Source organism: Microcebus murinus, chromosome 13 (assembly GCF_040939455.1).
Source record: "Microcebus murinus isolate Inina chromosome 13, M.murinus_Inina_mat1.0, whole genome shotgun sequence".
Classification (NCBI taxonomy): Eukaryota; Metazoa; Chordata; class Mammalia; order Primates; family Cheirogaleidae; genus Microcebus; species Microcebus murinus.
Genome location: NC_134116.1, coordinates 15,645,800 through 15,666,430, shown reverse-complemented (window position 1 = coordinate 15,666,430; position 20,631 = coordinate 15,645,800). Strand labels below are relative to the sequence as shown.

The following is a 20,631-nucleotide window of genomic DNA, read 5'->3' as shown; positions in this document are numbered from 1 at the left end:
TCTTTGTAGAGCTGCTATGAACTTAGTTTTTTATTTTTCATTTGAATTTAAATATTGGTGAGTCTGACAGTATCAAAATTCATTTAAATTATTAAAATCATATCATGGATGTGTTATTGGGAAGAACAGAGAAATCCTCTAATGTCTTTTACTCTAATTTTCCTTATGATTTACCACATAATGAGAATAATTCCCTCATATTTCAGACTCTGTAATAATTTGTCATTTTTTACATAGGTCCTGGTGGCTAAGTGTTTGAGGTTCAATAAATTGTTCTAGAGGCAAATATTATTAAGAGTAATAGTAAGTCAACATTACTGAAGTTATTATATAAAGGTTGTATTAACGAACAAGAGTCATTTTCCAAATTTAGGCAAACTGAAAATTATACACTGACAGATAATGAAAAATTTCAAATTATCTTATTTCTACACAGACAATATGGATTATGAAACCAACATGCATTTTCTCTTGATGGCTAAGGCTTTTCTGTAGGAATAAAAAACAAAAAGAAAACTGAACTATGCTAGCAGTTATTATAGATATGATCTTTTGCAAAAGAGGAAACAAAAGTATTTGAACAGAGAACACATGTGAATAGCCTCAAAATTGATTTTTTTTCCATTCTCAAATAAATATTACATAGATAAAAGTAAATGACACTTCCGGCAAAATCACTAATGAGAAAGATGTGGATATTTCTGATTAACGATCTTTGTAGCCTGCTCCTTGGGAATCTGATCAAAGTAAATGTGAAGGCTTCATTGTTTACATGTATATGTAGATAAATTATTTTAGTAAAAGAAGGTAGTGCCACAACTGCATTCAGTGAAGAACTATGTGGTTTGGAAGGTGATATATAATGGCAACAGGTTCCTTAAGAGTCAAGTTATTATCTCTTCATTTGATATAATTATAACAATTTATATGTGTGTACTTTCACCTAGAGAACATCAAATTGGGCAAATACTTTTTATTCCATACTCAAAACTTATTTTTTTCTAATATACTTATTATCATAGATTTATAATATCCTTACAGATTTTAATTTTTTTTTCATTAATTAGAATTATCAAAGGGTTAGAGTGGTTGAGGCAGTGAGGATTTGAGATGTTGAAAGGTGGGAAGAGAAAAAGTTTGTCCAGGTACACACACACACACACACACACACACAAAGTATATAAAAGGCACAAATCCTAAATGAACAGCTTGAGTAGACATCTGTGCATCCATCCCCCAGGTCAAGACAAAGGACACTTGTAGCACTCTGTCAGGGTTCCTTGTAGCTATTGTAGACGTATCGACTTGAAAACTGAAAAGTATAATAAGTCTGATAAGGATAGTGCACACATAACACTCACCTTCCAATGGCTTGGGTAGAAAATGAGCTGCTGGTTTGGTTTTCTTTACTCTGTTCCCTTTCATAGCTTGCCCTTCTTTATTTAATCCCAAAAACCAGGCTCTTCCAGATTCCTGTTGTCTGTACAGCATGGATGAGTAGATTACATAATAATTTTCAAAAACAGATTCTTTAAACTTGCATTCAGGGGTAAAAAGTTCCTATGGAGAGAAAAGAAAGAGATGAAAATCAGAAGAAGGAACTGGACTTTCGCTGTGCTTTTTATTCATTTTCTAGAAACTCACACATGGTGAAAGAGTCAGCTCTTTGGCAGGGATGACGAGATATACCTCTTCCTGCATGCAATAATTGTCCGTCGTTTTTTTAGTATACAATGAATTAAGAAGAATCTGCTATTTGGAATACATATAGGTAAAGTATAGATGCCCTTTAATAAGAAAATCGAAGATGTGAGCAAACTCAGTAGTTTCACTTACACAGAATACAGTCCAGCCGGAGTATAATCAGAGAGGGAACATTAAAGAAGCATGGAATATTCATGATAAAGTAAACAAAAATAAAATATATTGAAGATATTTATGATTTTATATATTTTCATAGAAATAATTATATGATCCCCTAAGAGTTGCCAGTTGTTACTTGGATCACTGATATTATAGGGTGATACATTTTATCTACAAAGAAACAAACTGAAACCTCTAACGAAAGCCATGACAATCGGCTGGCACAAAGCATAGCCACTAGAGCTCTTGTCGTACAAGCAGCTGAGGCCAGGTGTCCTGTTAGCTGGTCATAGTGACAGCAGCTGAAAATAACTGCCTACTTCCGTGGTGTGGAGCCACACTGGAACTCTTGAAGATAAACATCAAAAGCTTCTCTTTCTGAAAACCACCCAGCCACCCAACCACTCTTTTGGAAAGAGTATAGTATACTAAATCCGATTAGGCTGAACACCATGGTCCATATTGACTGATGAGTAGAACGAAGCTTTCTACTTTACAATTATCATTAATATTGCAAATATTCATAGATTATTTTTATATACTTCTAAAAACTCTTACTTTGGAAGTAATAGTAATAAATCTAATGCCATTCATATTAATAAAAATTATAAGGGTGACATCTACATCTGTATTTCTGATAACTCTCTGTTAAAAATAATTTTAATATTCAACCTTCCTATACCATGGAAGACACCTAATTAGTTTTTGTGGCTATTTTAAATAGGCTGAACACTATGCTATTCTATACATATATGAGATATAGATGCAAAATCGGACTTTGTCACTGATCTATTTAAAACTATCACCATGCTCAAAAAAACATACACAAGGTTTTCAGTTCTCCTTCTTAGATTTTATCATTGAAGAAAACAACAATTCTTGTTTTTCTTTTTAAAAAATGTTGTATAAACATCCTGAAAAACACACTCTTTAGGGGCAAAACATTAAGAGTTGAATTTATACTGACTGTAATAAGAATGTGACATAATTGCATGTAGAAAATTTCTTTCAATATTTCCCTTAAGTGTGTGAATTACCAAGTGGTATTTTTTGCAGGATACAATTTATTTGTTGTGCTCCATAACTTTAATTCACTGAGTTCATAGTTTTCCAAGGGGAACATGTTTTGTTAATGGCACATGCTCTTCATGACAAAGATCTCAGATTTAGTGGTCAATGTGATGAGGTTAAAATAGCCAAAAGACAGATGTAGCCCCCTCTCAGAGCAATTTATGTAAATCTTTATTTCTTCTAGATTATGTGACCTCAGATTGGAGTAAAATCCCACCCAATAAAGTTCTGGTCTTCCACTAAGCAGAAGGCCAGATACCCTTCTGTTATTTCTCTCGCTAATAAACAATAGTCTCACTGAGTCAATGCATAGGCCATGCCTCAGAGAAAAGGCTGAAAATGTTCACGTTCACGTGTTTCTGGAGAATAAAATGAAATGGAATGCTATAAATCTGGCTTCTCCCCAAGAAACTAATAAATATATTGGTTGAAACTATACCTTCTAGGCCAAAAAGATTAGACATTCACATGTCACTTGTCTTTTTATTGAGAGAGGCCAAGGCACCCAAGCATATTGTTAACTAGATAAAACCTATCTCAAAACCAGCTAGAAGTAGGCTGGTAGGAGCAGGCTGGGAGGTCACTTGGTGGAGGTTGGAGGAGCTGGCACCTGCCTTCTGGGGCATCAGGTCCCTGCCCAGAGCCTGACTCATGTTAGCCAGGGGATCACTGATGCCCATCCTTTATCTACAGATGCCAGGGCCTCCAGCTTTGGAAATGTAGGTCCATAGGGTAGTCTAACCCTAGTTCTTCTCAGATCACCACTGCCATGATGTACAAAACATGGTGGATGTTGCTTGCGCCATTGTTAGTAAATTAGGAACTACTGTCTCCACTCTGAATTGACTAAGCTGATTATAAAAGAGGATGAAGACTCTTGATGTGGAGGAAGTAATTTATTCTCAGTGGATACCTTAAGGACTCTGACACACTACTACACCTTTTCAGATAAAATACTTCTATCCTAGGACTCTCAGGAAGTCAATTCCACAGCCCCTTTCTGTGAGCTGTGCTTGTGACTTCACAGATACGTGATTCTTTCTGTTTTCCACAAATGAGGACAATTGCCTTCAGTTGCTTGTGATAGTGGGGACTTGTGCATTTTCAGCCTTCTTTATTATTGGCTAAGTAATTAATGTGCATGCACACATACGCACATGCTACATTCAAAGATATTATTGTCTAATACATTTTCTCAAGATTTTTTAAGAACTTTAAGAATCTGTTACTCAAATATTGGAGCCCCACAAAATCCCAGCATCCTATGGAGAACAGATGGAACCAATGAAAGCTGCGGTTAGTTACTATTTATTTGGTGTCATAAGTGATAAATATACTTTCAACATGGAAATGGGAGGCAATGGAACAGATGAACATCATGTGGAGTCAGACCTCGGGATTCAATGCTGGCCCCACTCCTTACTAGCTGTGTGTCCTTGGGGAAACTTACTTAAATTACTTAATGTCTCTGGGCTTCAGTCTCCTCATCATTAAAACAAGGACAAAAATAATAGGATAATAAGGAAGTTGGGATGATTGAGTGAATAAATACATTTTATGGATTTAGAAGAGAACTTGGCATAGAGTAAGCATTCATTAATTATCTTTTAAAATTCTACACTATTTGTAGTCAAAATATACCCTCTATCAGTTATTTCAATTCTAGAAAAAAATCTCAGCAAATCAAAATGTAGCTAAATAATTAGTTAATGAGCATAATTTTATACAAAAGATTGAGTTTACTACCTGATAGACCAAAATGAATAAGAGTAGTCATTAATTTCATTAAAAATGGCCGTACAATGTAATATTTATTGTGGAAGACTTACCTGTAAAATACTAGACTGATTATCAGTGGAATGAATGATATTATAAAAGAAAGAGATGGGAAATGAAATGGTACATTTGGAGAACTATTATTAGTTCATCACGTAGATATAGGCTTTGAAGGGTAGAAGACGAGAATGTTATGGATGGGAAGGTAAGTTGGAGAAAGGTGATAAAGAGTCTTGGGTATTCTACTAGACAATTAGATTTCTTATATGTGAAAGGAAGACATGTCCAATCCTTGAATAAGCAAGGAAATAATGGTATGGCCCAATTCATATTTTATAGATACAAATCTGTTGTCAGAGTGGAAGATGACGTTGACACATTCATAACACTTCTATATTGATGTTTTGAATTCAATTTTTCACAGAAGAGTTGAAAGTTGTTTGTGGAATAGGACTATGTGTGAGTTCACTTTAATAGTGAGTATTAATATTATAAATAGAGAAAGAGGAACACACAAAGTAAGAGGAAAAATACTACCAGGATTATGACACATTGAGTTCTGAACTTTTTAGTAGCCAGGAAAAAAAAGAGAAAGACTATAAGTTATACAAATCATTCCAGAGAGAAAATCTTTTCTTTTTCTTGGCACTAACTTCTAAAAGATACTTCTTAACAAGGAATCTATAAAGCGACATTGACCAACGTAAGCAAAAATACTCCTCATTTATCATATCATATCATGCAATTGATGTAGTCATAGTTTATGTTGAATCCAACAATATGCTTTAGGGAGACAGACTGAATTGAAAATGTCCAATAGGTAGAACTATCTAAAGTACAATAGGTGGAAATAATTGTAATTGATGAGATATCCAGGTATAATGTGCACAGCCAGGCCACAAACTTAAATGCCTATAACGACAGGGCAGACACAGGCGTGAGGCAAGCTGGCATAATCAGGGCACTGTTATTAGGATAAATTACCCCTGACTCAGGTTCTGAGGTGGGGAGACAAAGAGAGTGGTGGAAACCATGATAAAAATGAACAGCTGCAGCCAGGTGCAGTGGCTCACACCTGTAATCCCAGCACTTTGGGAGGCAGAGGCAGGAGGATTGCCTGAGGCCAGGAGTTTGAGACCAGCCTGAGCAACATAGCGAGACCCCATCTCTACAAAAAATATTTAAAAATTAGCCGAGTCTGTTGGTGCACGTCTGCATCCCCAGCTACTCAGGAGGCTGAAGCAGGAGGATTGCATGAGCCCAGCAGTTTGAGATGGCAGTGAGTTGTGCTCTTGTCATTGCACACTAGCCTGGGTGACAGAGTGAAACCCCGTCTCCCCAAAAAAATGTTTGTAAAAGGGGCAGTTGCTTCTCACAGGTGAAGATAAAAACCTTAGATCTTTTAAGAGATCTGATATTTCAAAGGAAGCAAGAAATTCAAGTTTCTACACAAAAATCTCCTTTTAATATCAGCAACTGTTTCTTAGTTTTTGTTTTTCAACATTGAGTGGGCCAAGGAGCCCAGAGGGAGCCCTGAGTTTCCAGCTGGAGACCTCCAACATAGAGTGACAAAAAAAAAAAAAAAGAGCCAAAAAAGCAGAAATCCCTGGTTGCATATCTATGCAGTCTTAATCTAATTTATGGTTTCTATACAGTTGGCTAATATGATGATTATGTCAGTGAGACAATCTAAAACTGGCAGTGATAATAGGAGAATGCTTATTTAAATTTAGGCTTAAATATAAACTCTTTGAAACCGCCAAAAAACGAGATAGATAAGGAATTTGATGTGTCTTTTCCTCATCTTGTCTGCCTATATTTAGAACCGCTACCCCCACCACCGCCACAACAAAACCAACAACGGTTTTGTTCCAGCAGAAGCTTAAATATTAATTTACGCCAGTGTCAAACTAAATCATCAAGTCATCTGATAGAAAAACATGCAACACTTAAACAGAAAATTTTTTCATCTTTTTTTAAATGTTGTGGTTGTTTTTGAAATGAAAGCACCATCTGTGGTGTACTTATTATCTTAACAGTAGCAGCAGAATTCCTCTTCTAAAGGAAATGTCTTTGTTTGGGAAAATACCCTGGTGGGCCATTTGCATGTACAAAGATAGGAGAAGATGCAGAGTAGAGAGGGCCCTTGTTCCATTTCTCATAAGGAGAGAATTAGCAATTAACCCAGATAATCTGGAAGAACCTTAAGAATCTAACTCAGTGGTCAAACTGGCCCTCAAGCCAAATACAGCTTTCACCTGTTTCTGCAAATAAGATTTTATTGGAAAACAGGCACTTCCATTTGTTTACATATTGTCTGATTGTGAGTTTTGGCATTCATGCTACAAATATCAGAGAAGAGTAGTTGAGACAGAGATCACATGGCCCACAAAGCCTAAAATGTTTACTATATGGTAGTTTGCCCAAAAAGTTTGCCAGCCCTGATCTAAGAAAAATTCTGAGGACTTTCCAACGAAGGTAATTGTAGGAGGGGTTGTTAATCCTGTATCTAATTCCTAAGGAGGTAAGTATTCCCAAATTAAACTTAGATTGTACATATTTTATATATGCAAATATATATGATTTGAATGAAAACCTTTATCAGAGTTTCATCCTTGGAAAAGCTCTTTTGTTCTGTTATGATCCTAGACTTCCATTAGGCATCAGTCTAACAAATTCCATTTAATTAATATTGCATCTTGGTGTTATCTAAGACTAAATGAAAATTATATTTTATTGATGTCTCTGTTTCTCTACCTCCACCATTTCAAGGGGAAAATACAAAAAGGGGCATTCCCGACACATTTACAGCATTTTGTAGAATACAAAGCAACTCCGAAATAGATTTAAAACAGAGAATAGGGAAAGGATATTCTACAGATAGTAGCAAATAGCACATCATAGTTGAAAGATTAATAATGGCTATTCATATTTTACTAACATCTATATTCTAGAGTCATCAAAACACTCAGTCCTCTCCCACCAGCAGCCCATTAATAACCCCAACCCTGGACTCCTTCAGAATATTTCTCCTCAAGCTTAAACTAAAAGGACAAGGAAGAGTCAGATTACAAATTCTTACTATGGATATAATAACAAATCACAAAGATCTATTACAAATATCAAATAAGATAATATAGGTGAAAAATAAATTGAAAAGTATAAATTGAATTGTAAACTATAGCTATATTTATAAACTGTAAATTGAGTCAAAATGTGCAGGTTAAATGTCGATTGTTATCATGAACAATGTTTTTATTATTTAATTATTAAGTTTTGACTTAATTAGGCATGCCATTAGATGGGAATCCCATTGATCCATTTAATCTGAATTCTCAGTTTTTTCTTCTCTTTTCTGCTTTTTGGAGACACAGCCTACCAGTTTATCCTGAGGTCAGCAGGGATTTGTCCCAATTTCCTTTATCTTCTACATTTTAAAATCAATTGTATCCTTTAATGATACTGTTCTGACACTATAAAATTCTTAAAAAAATTGCAGAGCACTTTGAAGAATTTGTGAAAAGAAAATAATATTCTGACCTTTTAGAAAGATTTCTGTCATGAAACAGAAACTATTTGTAGTTAACACTCCAAAGAAGAAAAGTACGTTGACTAATGCATTTTATTTATCTGAAATTCTATATAATCAAATACTTATAATATTGGGCTGTGACTAATGTCCATAAAGAGAAAAAAATAGTGAATTGGTTGTATGTGTATTTCAGAGAAAAGCATAATTATGTATGAGTTTAAGAGACAGACTTGATTTGGTTACAGGACCCGGTCACTTTAAGATATTATTGGATATTCCTACCAACAAAGCAGTCCGGACAAATACATTTATAAGGCCAAGTGCTGTTACTCAAGTAGTCTCCAGGGAAACAAAATTATAAATGAAAGCCTTTTTGCCAGCAAAGATATTTCTTAACATTTGGAGAATAACACACCTTCAAATATATATTCATTCATTTAGCAAATATTACATTATGTATATGTTCATTATATATTTTATAATTTATTTTAATGAACAAATATTAAATGGTTACTTTGATTTAATATTTCCTTTATTTAATATAAATATATATTATATATACACACACATATATATATAATCTTCTTATATATAAGAAGATACAGATATATATATGTGTATATGCTTAAAATGTGGTATTCAGGGACCAGTAGCAACTTCAGTACTTAGAAAGTAAGCCCACTCCAGATGTCCAGAATCATAACTTATACTTTAACAAGACCCCAGGTCATTGTTATGCGCATTAAAGCTTGGGAAGCATTCACAGATGTTCTCATTACTATACAGAACAAATTAATAAGAGATCACAGTATTTTAAGAAATATTAATTAAATTGACATTCATAAGCTTGCTACCATATCTTAACATTAATACAAAGTTTATAAAAGCAAGAAAATGGAAACAAAAATCTGAAATATTTACAGCACATCCATAAGTAAGAAATTTTAAGATTATAAAAGAAAATGCCCTAACTGGTTCTATAATGCTAAATCTGTTTCTGTAGAATATAAACTTGTATAAACTCCTAAAATAATAATTCTTGTAAGATGAGCAGATGGTACCAGCACTATAAATATTAGCAAAAAATATCACAAAATAAATATGGTTAAGAAAGTATTGAGACAACCATATATCATCCTCATACATTTGTCTATATTTAACAGTGACTGCCTCAACATTAATAATATTAATAATAATGTAAGCAACTGCAGTTAACATTTAAATTATGCATATTTCTATAGCAGCACTGTTCTAAACACTTTCCATACTAAACTAATCCTCACTGTCCCATGGAATTGATCCTATTATTATCCTCATTTTAGAAATGAAACAGCTGAGGCACAGAAGGGTTAAGTAACTTGCCCGAGTACATTTATTTTCAGCAAGATAAATATAATTGTTTAACTATTGCTGCTCATTTATCGTATTATTCAATGGAAAGAATTTACTTTGTAAGGTATGGGATCAATTGCAAACTCAGCCCCCATTCTTCATCCCTCTCCCCTAGCCAATAACCTTTAGCATGTAGTTTGCAGAGTCCTCCCACTATGAGCCCAGGTGAAGAAAGTAGAGACTTAGCAAGCACCTAGACAACTGGGTTTGCCCTCTCTGGTGCATCCTCCACTGCCCTGAGAGCACGCCCGGGCTGGCCTGGCCGGGGGAGAGAAGAGCAGAGCCACATCGCCCAGGCCAAGCGAGCCTATTCCCAGACACGTGATCACAGAGCCACCTAGCCAAGCCCCACGTGATCCTAGATGCGCACGTAGTGTAGGTATACTTACTGTCTTATGACAGGTTTTGTGACCATTTGTTACACAGAATCACTAAGGCAATTGATAACTGATAAAGACAATTATGAATTCAACCGGATTACTTATTCAACTGAACACAAAAAATTTGTATGTTATACTACTGCTCTTTATCTACATCTATAGCCACAGATGAAAAAAAAATACGGATGGAAAACAGCAAAGACTGATATATGCTATCACACTGGCAGAGGTGGTACTTCCTTTAGAAGAAACATGTAAGGTGGAAAAAAGTAAATATAAAATATATTCTTAAAAAAGTGAAGTAAAAAACTAAATATAAAATAAAAGAGTTTTTTAAAAGGTAACAGAAAATGGGCAGTCGCTCAAAATAAATCTTTCTCCCCCTCACCCGTCCTGTACCCACCTTTTATGCTTCAATGATCAGTTAAAGAAACATTGAACAAAATAGAACTTGGGTTGGCTTTTATCTGTTGCCAGTTATCCCCCTAGAAAAAGGCAACTCCTTGTTGTTGTGCTACATTCCCCAGGGAAGAGCTAGCATTGGATGAGGGTGTCATAGTGGGGGGTGGTGTGAGTGAAAGTCCATCTCTACGATCAAACGTGTTTTGTCATACAGCCCCTTCCCAAGGATGCGTTTCTCTGACATAAGTAGGGCAATATACTAACTGTTTAGAACTTGGCCTAAAAAGAAGACATAAAACTGATAGTGCTTTATCTGCAAGGAAGCAAATTAAATGTATGTAGCAAAATCAAAAAAAAAAAAAAAAAAAAGCGGTGCTAAATTTTTAAAATTTTTTCTTGATGACCCGGGTAACTAATGTCACCAGATAACAGATGTACCTGGTGATATGCGAAGAGTTTTTTGTCTGACAAACACTAGGAGGCATCAAAGTAGAGATGAGTGGTGTCTCCAAGTCCAAGTGTCAGCATCACCTCACCCTCCATCCAGCTTAAGGACTTTCCAGATTCAGTTAGTGATTTGTGCTTTTGTTCTAATGCAAGGATTGTATTAAGCCAACACACACACAGTGTTACATATAATTATTTATAATATGTATTATATATGTATATGTAATGACAATAATAGTGAACATTTGAATTTTTCAAAAATGAAGTTACCTTATTCAAAAGGACAATAATAAAATATATAGTCTCTATATTAGTGCTGCCTAAGCATGGTCCACAGACATGTGCCTGTCAATAAATTATAGTTCCTGTTTGCAATAAAACAAGTATAAAAATTGACTGAAAAAATATATAAACTTCTATAGCAATTTAACAGAGTATGTTTTATATCTGTTAAATATAAAAATAAAAACTCTGGGCTTATATTTTATATTCCTTTACATTTTTCTAGTAATTGAATTTTATTATATTTTATGGCATTATCTATGCAAAAGATTGTCAATTAAAAAAATGTTGTCCTTCACCACAGATAGTCTGAGGAACACTGCTCTATTATCCACAGGGTTGGATGTGAATATACATCTCATTAAAGGAAAGCTAAAATGAGAATTAGTAATAATTAACATTTATTTATTTATCAGTATAAGCCAATCACAATGCTCAATGACTTCCATACATTATCACATTGCATTCCTTTTAACAGACAGATACTAAAGTTAAGTATCTCTGTGACAGTTTAACAGCTAATAAGTGTCAGAGAAGGTTTTTGATCCCAGCCTATGTCCTGAGCTCTAACTCACTAGTTATATGAGTTCTCAACCTAATATTGTTCTAATAAAAAATCAGAGAGAAATGCGGTTTAACAACAAATGGCAAGGATATAACCAAAATAGAAAGTTTAAAAGATTATTTAATTCATTTGGATAAATTACTTAGAAAATTTATCCGATTTAGCTTTTATTTTATTATTTAATCTTATTTCACTATTTTAACCTAATGTCTTATGAGTGTTGGCTTTGGAATAGGATTTGACCTGGTGTAGACATTATGTGTGCTAAAAATAGTTGAAAGAAATAAATAGGGGTATAATTTAAGAAATAAAAGTGCATAAAAGATCACAAGAATTTGGGGAAAAATCAACATAGACCTGTGCTCTTAGTCATCATGGTTCATATGGTGGCGGTTTTCATTGGAGTGGAGGTGAGGGGAGATGCAAGAAAGATATTCCCGAATGGAACAAATGCTGCAGAAAATATTCAGCTCTTTTATATCCAATTAGACAGTGATATGATCACATTTTCAATTCACTGCACCAACATTTTTTGTTAGCCAAAACAAGAATATAATTTGTCATGGAAAAAATTAGGCTTTTTGGTCAATGTAGTTAGAATATACCTATTTAGTATCTTGCTATGTCCTACCGAAACCTAGTCTGGTTGTTTATCTTCCTTTTATAATGTTTTCTTTCATCTCCTTATACTTCTCAGCCCATTCTATCTTGAGTAGTTGAATGCGAAATGACAAATTTTGAAGAAGAAAATAAAAATCTGTGCCTTTTACTCTGCTAAAGTCTATGAATGAACGTGTACTTGTTTTCATCAAATTTTTCCTCCACTTAACTCTTTAAATTGTATTTTAATAGTATTCTTACAGCTCTCCCTGCTTCTCTCCTTAGGCCTATTTCTACACGCACTGCAAGCTTTTCTACTTTTCTACCTTTCAACCCCCTTGTGAATTAGACCTTTGCACAAAACTTTTTTTGTATTAAGCCTATGTGCTGTGGACTTTTCCTAATAAAAACATACCCAGTCAAAACCACTTACTTAAGCCGGGCGCGGGGCTCACGCCTGTAATCCTAGCACTCTGGGAGGCCGAGGTGGGCAGATTGCTCGAGGTCAGGAGTTCGAAACCAGCCTGAGCAAGAGCGAGACCCCGTCTCTACTATAAATAGAAAGAAATTAATTGGCCAACTAATATATATAGAAAATTAGCCGGGCATGGTGGCGCATGCCTGTAGTCCCAGCTACTCAGGAGGCTGAGGCAGTAGGATCGCTGAGCCCCGGAGATTGAGGTTGCTGTGAGTCAGGCTGACGCCACGGCACTCACTCTAGCCTGGGCAACAAGGGAGACTCTGTCTCAAAAAAAAAAACAAAAAAAACCCACTTACTTGTGTAAATAAAAAACAAACAAAAAAAATCAAAAGTACCTGTTTATCCAACCTTTAAATGCAAACTACCCTTGAAAATGGAGGAATTATAACCAGGTTCTACAGTACTCCTAAAATACCATATTCATCAAATAATAATTTCTAGTTGAGCTTTACAATTTTCAAATACCATTCACATATATTTTATTTGATATAATAATACAGCCAAAAATGGTTTAAGAAGAAAAACAGCGCCAGCCCATGTCATAGGTAACGATTTTGCATTAGAGGGCACAATGGATTAAGCAATGGATGAAGATGGTTTTATTTACATCCATATGACATTTCATCTGCATCATGCTGCTCATTGGAAAATATTTATTAATAATGGCAATGTTGAAAATACAAACCAAATGGAAGGGGTTTAATTTTTTCCCAGAGTACCAAATAAATCATCATAATAGAATAAGAAAATTAAGTATCCAGTAAGAATCACTAGCACTTAATGTGTAGACTACAGGAAGCCCACACAGTGTGGAAATGAAACACTGAGGATTATTTTCTCTTAATTTTGCTTTATTAGATAGGAACGCATAGACCACAATTCCCCAGATTCTGGCAACCACTAGTTAGATAATTGCAAAGGTTAACACAAAAGGACAGATGTTAAACACTGAATAGAGAGGCAATACCTTCTGGGGAAAAAAGAGCCACTGAGGAGGAGAAAATGTCAACCTGTTGGTTAAATAACTTTAACTAGATAAAGCTGAAGCCATTGAAGTTCACTTTGTTATGGATTTAATTCTCTCTAAATTGGCACTCAGTTATTTTCATATTACAAAATTTTATGGACATTAATAAATTATGTTGTCTTACTGTCCAGGTTGGTTGAGAGTATAGGGCTATGAAATGGGAAGAGTAATAGTATTTACAATTGGTAAAAAAACACTATCATTACAAATACTAAACTTTCTGTCTCATATATCAGATAGCAAATTGAAAAATTTGAATACTATGAACACATAGAAACCAGTTTCCATTTATTCTACACTTAATGATGTCTAAAATCCATGTGTTTATTTATCCAGTAAATATTTAGTGAGTTTCTACTATTTGTTAGTCATTGTTCTTGATCTTGCGATATTATAATAAGCAAAAATTGATATTGTCTATCTTCTGTTGGAGTATACAATCTGATGAGGAGGCAAATGTTTACATTAATGACCAAATCATCGCAAAACAAGGCAGGTTTTTATCAGAAAAGGAATGACTTCTAGGAGAACACATAAATAAATCTGACCTAGCCTGGGTTGGTAAGGAAAATCATTCAACTTTGAACTGAGCTCTGAACACCAGTATGAGTTAACTAGGCCAAGAACAGGGTGAAGAATAATTCTATAAAGTGTGATATACAAAGGCCCTGGGGCAGGAGCAGGGACAGAGCATTTGAAAGACAAACAGAAAACAGTGAAATGGGAATGCAGAGTGTGAAGAGAGAGCAGTGGGAGTTGGGATTTGGGATTTGGGTACTAGGCATCAGCAAAATTAGGTGGTTCTGGTAAGGGTCTGTATCTTTCCCTAAAAGCAGTGGGAAGACATTAAAAGTTTTTAAACAGGAACTGTTATAATTGTGTACAAATTTGGAAAGACCATTCTAGCCAAAATGTGAAGAATAGAAGAAAGCCAATTCCAATATAAGAATTTGGTTTTTCTACCGTGGTACTGAGCAAGAGATAATAATAGTTGTGTAGGCAAAGGCATTGGCAGAGGAAATGTAGAGAAAATGGCAGATTGGAGAAATAATCAGGTCAAAAGGTCAGTGCTGTGTGATTGTAGATGGCAGCTAAGGGAAACGAGTGTCAAGCACAGTGTGTAGGTTTCTTGCTTGTGGAACTGGATGGCATTTGGTACATGCTCATTGCTGTGTCTGAAAGGTCAAATATTGCAATTCTGTAATCTTGGGCAAAATAAAGCTTAAGTGTATAACATAAGCTTACCTGGTGTTTTCTCTTGCTTTACAGACTATAACTTCAAATACCTACATGGTAATTTTCCACAAAGTTGTATATTTAAGTTTTTCCTTGGGTAGCCTGCTTTTGGTGTTTTGTTTGTTTGTTTTGGTTTGGTTTGGTTTTTTAGTGTTTTTTCCCCCTATTTCAGATTACTTTTGAAAAGTTTATGCATTCCTAAAACAAAGACAAATCATGGTTGAGGAAATGGGGTTATTGCAGAACAAATGAAGTTCAAAGATAAAGGACTGGAATTTCTTATAGTTTTTTAATCCTAGTCAGTAAACAGAGTGGCTCCCAGCTCACTATTAAAACGTAACAGGAAGAGGACAATGACCATGAAAGACTTGAAAGTTGAGGGCAGAAATTTTTGCAAAAGATTTCTCTCATAAGTTTTCATATGGTGGGAAACTATTAGCTTACTAATAGTAAGTAGTAAACAGAAAACTTCCTACAGTAGGAAACCATTTCATTGCCACTCAGTGAATCCACTAACACATATGAAAAATACTACAAAAATTACCAAAGGAAGCAAAATTTGTGACTTTTGCAGGATAATATATGAGATATGGCTATTCTAACTGATGTCAAGGCCAAAGAGTGAGAGGTAGACTCCTAAGATACTTGTTCCCTTAATAGCTGTTATTTATCCATCATTTATGAATTCATCTAACCTTTTAAAAAATAATTGCTATTTTCACGTTTTTATGCTAAAAAAATGCCATCAGTATACCCTCCTGCCTTTCATTAATCTATATACCTCGATCCTATTGCCAAATTTATCTTTCCTGACTGAATTGTATAAACTTTTGGATCTGGTTTTATAGATTAGTTCTTCAATTTACATAATTAGCACAATTTGCTGTTGCAACTAAAAAGACCAACTAGAAAGTGGGCTCCCTGAGGAGGAAAACTGAAAATAAATTGGCAAGTATTAGCAAACCCTGTCGCCTAGCCTCCGGGGACTTGCTTGCCCCTGGGAACTGAGTGGTCCCTGAGGCGGTACGCTCTTAAGTATAATATAAATGTAGAGGGAAAGACAACTGAACCAACTGACGTGTCAGGGAGTACATGAAGTTAGAGATCAATAAACATGAATGTAGTTGCATTAAAGTACTCAAGAGAGAAGGAAAAAGAGAGAATTACAGATGAAAAACCAGTGATATTTGAGTATGACCAACCCTAAGTGTAGTGCAGAGATTAAGATTAAAGATTTGGAACCTAAGTAGACCTGGATTTGCTTCCCACTCTGGCATTTTACTAGTAATTATCTTGGAAAAGCCTTTTAACCTCCAAAATACAATACTTACCTTTATGGAATTATCTGACAAGAATGAGCAGTTTGGGTACAAAGTGTGCACTCAATAAATGTTAGTTACTGCTATTATTAAAAGACCAAGATGAAGTGATTGTAATAATGTCTAGCAGAATTCATATAACAGTGAAGGCAGTGAATAAGGTTAATTCAGATCTGTTTCTCAATCATCGAGTTCTACACATGAGAACAGTAAGGTTGTTGTTTAAAGATGTAAATTTAAGGAACTTCTTTCTGCTTTGCTAGGAGCTGCTATGAATGAAATTTGTAACCACCACCAAAACATCGTTATCCATGGTTGTTCAATTTGTAATGAAATATTAAGGAAAAACTGAATGAGATTGAATCCCTATTCTTTTGGGAAGGTAGCAGAGAAGGCAAAGGTCATTTTAAAATCATTTAGAAACTATTTTTCTCTAGCTTTTTCCTGTCTTCACACTGTCAATGGTGAAATGTTCAAATAAAGGACCCATGGATAACGCAGCAATGTTAATGTTCTGCCTATAATTTGAGAGTTTGGTGTTCCATTAAAAGAGAAAATAAATATTGAACATACCCACATCTGTAGATATTTTACAAGCTTATTAAAACGACTTAAACATTCATGCCATTAGTTCTTAAAAATTGAACCACATTTAAAGAGGGTTTATAAATCATATATACATATATAATTGCATTAAGTCTTTATTTAAAAGTTAGAGGACTCTATTTGAATATAGTATTAGCCTTACAATTCTTTTTTTTTTTTTTTTTTTTTTTTGAGACAGAGTCTTGCTTTGTTGCCTAGGCTAGAGTGAGTGCCGTGGCGTCAGCCTGGCTCACAGCAACCTCAAACTCCTGGGCTCAAGCAATCCTTCTGTCTCAGCCTCCCAAGTAGCTGGGACTACAGGCATGAGCCACCATGCCCGGCTCATTTTTTCTATATATATTAGTTGGCCAATTAGTTTCTTTCTATTTATAGTAGAGACGGGGTCTTGCTCTTGCTCAGGCTGGTTTTGAACTCCCGACCTCGAGCAATCCGCCCGCCTCGGCCTCCCAGAGAGCTAGGATTACAGGCGTGAGCCACCGCGCCCGGCCAAGCCTTACAATTCTTTAGAAATATATTGCACATGTTTCAGGAAATTAGAATAAAAACCAAATTAAAAGTTGCAAAATAAAAGTTGAAAGTCCCTAAGGACAGTGCAGCATTGCAAAATTGCAATGATTCCATGAGCAAGTGCTGGCCTCGCTCCCACAGCCACGGAAATGGGTGAGAATTAACTAGACAATGCATGACAATCCTTCCTATTGTACTGAAATATTAAAATGCAGGTAGGAATATAAAATTCTGGTATCATGCTCTGAATAAGGTCCTGTATGTGATTATTTGGTGTATATGTTGAGAGTAGCATGAGAGTGCCTGGTCATAAATCCTAAAAGTCCTACACATCTGAGTCCAAAGAGCATCTTCCCTGTTTCTGGGCTGTGACCACCTGATTCAGGGCTGCTGTGTCACACAGCTCCTAGGGATGTAGTCATGATTACTCACTATCCTGGCTTATGTAGATCGCTCAGCTCCCTCCCAACAACCAGATATCACTATTTAGTTTAGATTACCACACAGTAGATGGTCAATAAATACTTGCCAAATGAGTGAGTGAATGAATGAACAAGTAAGTTTATATGTTTTTTACAACAATTTAAAACCTTTAAAAAATATATGCAAAAGAAAAAAAAAAACTCTCACATTAATGACTCAATGTGTAGTATCCAATGTACTCTCTACATATGTGTTAAGGATTAGGGGACATGTTTGACTTTTTGTCTATGTAAATTGCAGAAAATAAATTATAGACAGCACTTAAATGATCGGAGGAAGCTAGTGAGAAACTGTCCAGATCGGGTCTCTGCATCTGATTTCACCCTAGGAAAGGACAGGGAAGGGGGAGGTGGGCAGCAGGAACCATAAATGATCTTTGAGAAGTAAATTGAGGTCTATGACTGGGTACCCTTGTTTCAGTAATTGAAGCAAAGACCATACTTGTTTTTAAATTTCTTATAACTTTGACTTCAATGCCCTCATCCCATAGTAACTCTAACCTAACTAAAGCAGCCATTTTGCATGAGAGATGGGTTGGACATTCTGAGTTTTCCTGCATGGCATTACAAGGAACACTGCACCAGCAGCCAGGGAAGTTGTATAGTGGGACTAAAGTCCACTGTAGGTCAGCAGTGCCTTTATTGTGTATTCGACGTGAACACACTGAATGTGAAACTAATTCTTGAGTAGCACGTGGAGAATTAAACTAGGTAATTAGCCCTAGGAGAAGGGGAGAAGCTCTTTGAAAGCAGTGCTATTTAGCTGGATCTTGATGGCTGAACAGAAGTTCGTCAGATGAAGAAGAAAGAGACAAACAATCCACTTGGAAGGAAGAGTACTACATTTTGAAAATTTTCATACTTTTTCCAAGGTAGGAGTTCTGGATAAGGGTGGTGGAAGCTAAGATTTGTGTGGTCAACTGGAGATGAAATGCACACTATCTGGGTAATGGGCACACTTACAACTTTGACTCAAGCTGTACAAAAAGCAGCTTAAGTAACCAAAACATTTTTACCCCTATAGTACTCTGAAATAAAAAAAAAAGAAATGCAAAAGGTTGTAATGACCAAGTTGTGGAGTTATGACTTTCTAATAAGCAAAAGTGAGCCCCACAGATCGTTAAGCAAAGGGATGACGTGATGAGATTTGTGTTTTGAAAAGATAACTGATCATATGATCCAGCAATCTTGTTCATTGGTATTTACCCAAATGAGTTTAAAACTTTACCTCCACCCAAAAACCTGCACAGAAATGCTTCTGGTGATTTTATTCATTATTGCCAAAACTTGAAAACAACCAAGATGGCCTTCAATAGATGAATGTATAATAAAAAATGGTGGCACATCCAGACAATGGAATATTGTTCACTGATAAAGAGAAATTATGAAGCCACAACAAGACATACGAACCCTTAAATACATATTCCTAGTGAAAGAAGCCAATTTGAAAAGCCTACACACTGTATGATTCCAACTGGCTGACATTCCACAAAAGTCAAAACTATGGTGACAATAAACAGCAGATCAGTGGGTGCCAGGGGATGGGGGCAGGAGGAGAGAGGGAGAAATGAGTAAGTCAACACAGAGGAGTTTTAGGGCAGTGAAACCCATAGTATCTGTAAGACACTATAACAGTGGATACATGCCATTATACATTTCAAAAACCCCATAGAATATATTTGATACAACACCAAGAGTTAACTCTAATGTCAACTATGAACTTTATCTAATACTAATGTATCAATATAGGCTCATCAATTGTAACACTGTGCTGCACCAGTGTAAGATGTTAATAATAGAGGAAGTGGGTGGAGAGGAGCAGTGGTATATGGAAACTCTACTTTCTGCTCCATTTTTCTGTAAACCTCAACCTGCTAAATAAAAAATAAAGTCTATTAATTTCAAAATTAAAAAAGAAAGGATAAGTGACTTGGGGCGGAGGAGGTTTGGGTCTGGAGGCAGAGATACTGCAGGCTCCGCATAGGCTCCTCCATTAGTGTCTTAATAAGTTCCACAGCAGGAATTCTCTGCAATTATGCACCAGGGAAGATACATATATTAGCAGGTTTCAAGAACGGTGTTTGAAAGCCTTAGACTAGTGAAGCAAAAATGGCATCTGTAGATCAGGAATGAGCAAATGCAGCCTGCCAACTGTTCATGTAGATAAAGTTTTATTGGAAGACAGTCACGCCCATTAATTTACATATCGCCTGCTGCTGCTTTTGAGGTGCCAGCTGCAGCAGAGGAGAAGCAGTTGAGACCAGATGACCCACAAGCCTGATGCATTTATCTGGTGGCTTACAGAAAATCTTTGCTGACCCCTGCTCTGGTTCTTATCGGCTGAGCAGAGCCATTCATGGGATTCCCTCATGTTATTAAAAAATCATACTGAGATATGGAAACCTCCCCTGGGGAAAAAACCCAAACTCCGTTCTTAGACAAATCCTATGAGAATATGAGATCTGGAAAAATGATCCTGGAGAGGTTTTTCCAATTCAGTCTATAGACGTAACATAGTATTCATGTTGATTCATTAAAATAACTCAATTGTGGAACAGATTGAACAGCATTCTATATTATACATTTTATTTGTATTTTAATTGTTACATTTGGTACCTTTTAACTTTAGAGGCACATTTTTACTGAAATCTGTAATTAAAGAA

General features: G+C 35.5%; 1 protein-coding gene across 2 annotated transcripts in view; it reads right to left on the bottom strand.

The window, feature by feature from the left end:
- FGF14 (fibroblast growth factor 14) overlaps positions 1–20,631 on the bottom strand; it is a 649,836-nt gene that overhangs the window by 9,039 nt on the left and 620,166 nt on the right. For both annotated transcript variants that reach the window (XM_012751851.3, XM_012751852.3), the window contains exon 4: positions 1,362–1,560. In XM_012751851.3, coding sequence (XP_012607305.1) covers positions 1,362–1,560 — 199 coding nt within the window. The remainder of the gene's footprint in view (positions 1–1,361; positions 1,561–20,631) is intronic.